Source organism: Sinocyclocheilus grahami, unplaced genomic scaffold, assembly GCF_001515645.1.
Source record: "Sinocyclocheilus grahami isolate Dianchi unplaced genomic scaffold, SAMN03320097.WGS_v1.1 scaffold1395.1, whole genome shotgun sequence".
In the NCBI taxonomy this organism is placed as follows: domain Eukaryota; kingdom Metazoa; phylum Chordata; class Actinopteri; order Cypriniformes; family Cyprinidae; genus Sinocyclocheilus; species Sinocyclocheilus grahami.
Window position 1 is genome coordinate 240557 of NW_015506574.1, and position 4233 is coordinate 244789.

At 46.7% G+C, this 4233-nt stretch overlaps 1 protein-coding gene across 1 annotated transcript; it reads right to left on the bottom strand.

Moving 5' to 3' along the window:
* LOC107569917 (neuromodulin-like) lies at positions 1-3989 on the bottom strand (the record flags this gene model as incomplete). The annotated part of the gene is made up of 2 exons (XM_016256087.1): positions 3781-3989; positions 1-480 (listed from the first exon to the last, which is right to left on the bottom strand). Coding segments are annotated over exons 1-2 (510 nt in total), but the record flags the coding sequence as incomplete, so codon positions are not given.
* Positions 3990-4233: the final 244 nt, after the last annotated feature.

A 4233-nucleotide genomic window follows, 5' to 3' on the forward strand; every position in this document is an offset into this window, starting at 1 on the left:
GTCAGGCTCATCGGCTTGTTTGGCTTCCTCCTTCTTCTCCTCCTCTTTCTTCTCCTCCTCCTGTGCGTTTACATCGTGGGCGGGGTTCTCGGCTGCCGTGTTCTCCACCTCTTTTGGATTCTCCGCCTCCTGCAGCTGCTCCTGCGCCTCCTCTTTAGTGGGCGTGTCTGAGGGGGCGGAGTCAGTGGCAGTGGTGGGCGGGGCTTCTGCGGCAGGTGAGTTGGGCTGCTCGGCCGGTTTGCTCTCCTCTGCTGTTTCCATGGAAACCTCGGCAGGTTTCTCCTCCGATGGAGAGACTCGCTCCTCCTTCTCCTCTGCGGACTCGTCCGGAGCGGCGTCGTTCTCCTCGTCCTTCATCTTTTTCCGGGTGATGTGTCCACGGAAGCTGGCCTGGATCTTGGTGGCGGCCTTGTGGCCGTTTTCCTCCGGTTTGGGTCCATCCTGCTTGATCTCCTGATCAGCCTCTTCGTTCTTCTCAACCTGAGACCAGAAACACAAACACCATCAGTAACTCCAACACGCTCACCGGAGACGCTCAAGTCAAGTCACCTTTATTTGTATAGCGCTTTATACAATACTGGTTGTGTCAAAGCAGCTTTAGAATGTTAAACAGGAAAATAGTTTGTCAATAATGCAAGAAGACAACAACAGAGTCGTTTTTCCAGCTAAAGTCCGTTCATTGATGATTCAGTGACGTCATCCTCCAGTTCAGCTCTCTCAGACACACACTGACTTCCATAACACTTTTTTTCCATGCGGTGGAAGTCAGTGAATTTTCATTTTTGGGTGAATGATCCATTTAAGCTGAAATAGAGTTAACTACTGAAGCCCGTTTAGTTAAGCATTAGTTTTTCTCATAATTCAGACAATAAAAGTCACAGCTGCAAGATATAAACAAAGTCAAAAATGTGAGATAAAAAGTCACAGCTACCATTTTTAATCTATGATGGGGGGAAATCAATTGTGAGATATCAACTCAGGATTCTGAGAAAAAACTCAAAATTGAAAGATATGCAAGATGCAAGATGAACTCAAACAAAGCCCGCAAAGCTCACAATCATCTTTTTTATCCGGTGGCAGAGACGGTCTTCCACAGAAGAGTGACCACTGGAGCTAAGCTTGTGTAGAAACAACATGTTCTGACCAACTGACACACGATCCAGAGCAACGGATCAGTTCGTTTTATGCATCAGAGGAACAGAAGCAATTATCCACAGTGCCACGTTTATCAGACAGCTAGATTAGGAAACAAGCTTGAGAGAAATGCAGTTTTGCGAGTGCATTGGTTCAGCGCTGGAGGAAGACACGTGTCTGATGCTACAGAGCCCCAGCGTAACCTCCCATCAGGCATCTGGACGTATAATTACAATGCTTTAATTGAATGAGCATTAGAGCATTTTAGACTGCGAGTGATTTTAATAGACTGCTGCAATCCCACGATCATACAGTGCTGAGCGACATGAAGATCTGAGCGTCTCATCTTCACGAACAAGAGCACAAGTGCAAAAGAGTGTGTCGTTTCTAAAAACCTGATTCTTAGGAGGTGAATTGTAATTTTTGAAATGGCCATAATTATCCAGATGGATCTCGACACACATTTATCACGTGATCTCAGATGTCTCTGATGGATGAACGCATCTGAGATGCAGGACTGAATCATCGCGTCTCGCAGGACCCCGCGTTCCCTGCTGAGACGCATCCAGACGTGATTAAAGCCATTAGCGCTGGACTTCAGGCTGAGGTTACGTCTCTCAGGATCACACACACGTCTGATGTCTGTGTGTTCTGCTCTGGACCAACATCAAACATAAACTTTGTCATATCAATAATAAATATCAGCATAGCATGGCAAAGCTATAGGGCAAAGCACCTGTTAGGATAAGAAAGCGTGACGTCTGACCGGAGAATCGGGGAGAAAGACTCAATATTTACCTTGTCCATCAGCGTCCAGTGAGGCTTTTGTCCACCGAGGGCCTTTTAATTTAATACTGAAATGCGTCTAATGAAAAAAGCAAGCATAAAATGAAAAAAAACAATGTGTAAAGTGACAATGCATGACAAAAACATTCATAAAACAAAGTCAAAAGTAGCTTGAAGCATATCAAAATTAAAAAGTGTATAAACATAAAAGCAAAATTAAAATCTAGTGAACAGAAGCCAAATTAATGACATAATGCAACATGAAGGCAATTTCATTTGGAAACACTTTTTCATTTATATATGCAATCTGCAAATGGACTGCAGAAAATTGTCATTTCTGCAAATGCATGAGGATTTATTCTGCTGTGGTTCAGGTGTTTGAGCGGCTGTTTATACGGCATCTGTTTTCTAATATTTTACCACATAACCTGTGGATGCAACTGTACTACAATCAATATCCATCAATAAACGCATCTCACACACACACACACACACACTCATGCACACACACGCACACACTCACGCTCTCAAACACACACACTCACGCACACACACGCACACACTCACGCACGCACACACACACACACACTCTCACGCTCTCACACACACACACTCACACACTCACACACATACGCTCGCACGCACTCACGCGCACACACTCACGTGCACACACTCACATACACACTCACACACTCACACTCTCACACTCTCGCACACACTCATACACACTCACACTCCAACTCACACTCATGCACACTCACTCTGAATCTGTTGCTCAGGTACAAACACTGAACGTCCAGTGATGAGTGTGAGATTGTGGGGGGGGTGTGTGGGGGAGAGTGTGAGTGCGAGAGTGTGAGTGAGTGCGTGTGTGTGAGTGAGAGTGCGTGAGTGAGTGCGAGAGTGTGAGTGTGAGTGAGTGACTGTGAGTGCGTGTGTGAGTGAGAGTGCGTGTGTGAGTGTGTGTGAGTGAGTGTGTGTGCGAGAGTGAGTGAGTGTGTGTGTGTCAGTGAGAGTGCGTGTGTGTGCGCGAGTGAGTGAGTGTGTGTGTGTGTGTGAGTGAGTGTGTGTGCGTGTGTGTGTGTGCGAGAGTGTGTGCACTCTCTCACACACACACACACACTAAACCCACAACACTCTCTCACACACACACACACACTAAACCCACAACACTCTCACACACACACTGAACATCTTCAGGTCGCGATTATTATTCACCTGCACTGACGTACTCTCGTGAATATTTCCGCGCGCTCAGGTCAGTATTACACTAAAGAACAGGAGAGCTGTGCGCGTGTTTCTGCAGGAGCTCGCCGTGAGACAGGACCACACCCTTCATCCTCCTCCTCCTCCTCCTCATGTCTACAGCTCCATCTCCCCGTCTGTCTCGGTTCAGACGCTCCGCTGATGCTCGCGTCGCGTCGCGCTCAGTGGGGCGTAAGAACAAAAGAGACGCGGCTCCACCTGCGGTTTGCGTGAGTAAAGACAGTGATTCCTCAGCCTGCTTTACGACATTACACATCAAACCTCCCGTTCACTTTATAAGTCGGTGAAGCCGTTATATACCGGAGACCCCACCGAGAGCAATCAGTGCTTCACCACATCCAACATTCCTCTCCAGAGAAATCATTATAATTCCTGTGAGACATTAATATAAGTGTGTGGATCTCCTCAGAGACACGCACACACCACACCCTGAAACTCCTCTCTCTCACACTCACACACACACACACACACACACACACAGCTTCACTACTACACTCACATTAAACAGCATCAGACTCAAATACACCTGACGGACAGGTACAGCTGCTCAATCATTCTCACAGCGGCAGAAGTGTGAAGAATCCAGATACTTACCGGCTTAGTTCTCCTGATACAGCACAGCATAGTCGTATCCTTTCAGCGTCTCGCTCTGCTTCTTCCTCTTCTCTTCTCTCTCTCTCTCTCTCTGTGTCTCACACACACACACCGGCTGTATCAACAGCTGATGACTCTGATGCTTAAACTCATCACAGTTTCAGTCACACTGTCTGTCTGCGCTGCCAACAATGAGAATAATCCCTCCCTATAACCCCCCTCTCTCTCTCTCTCTCACCCTCTCTCTCTCTGTCCCTCTCTCTCGCTGTCTCTCTCTCTCCCTCTCTCTCTCTCTCTAAAGCAGTGGCATTGGGATTTCATGAATACATCCTGCTGTGTGGTTTCTGTCAAACACAAGCTTTTACTGGCCTAAACTAACCTCTGGAAATGGTTTGAGCAAACAAATTTGCAATGAATTTAGATTTTTGTGTTTTCTCACAAATATTTTAGGTG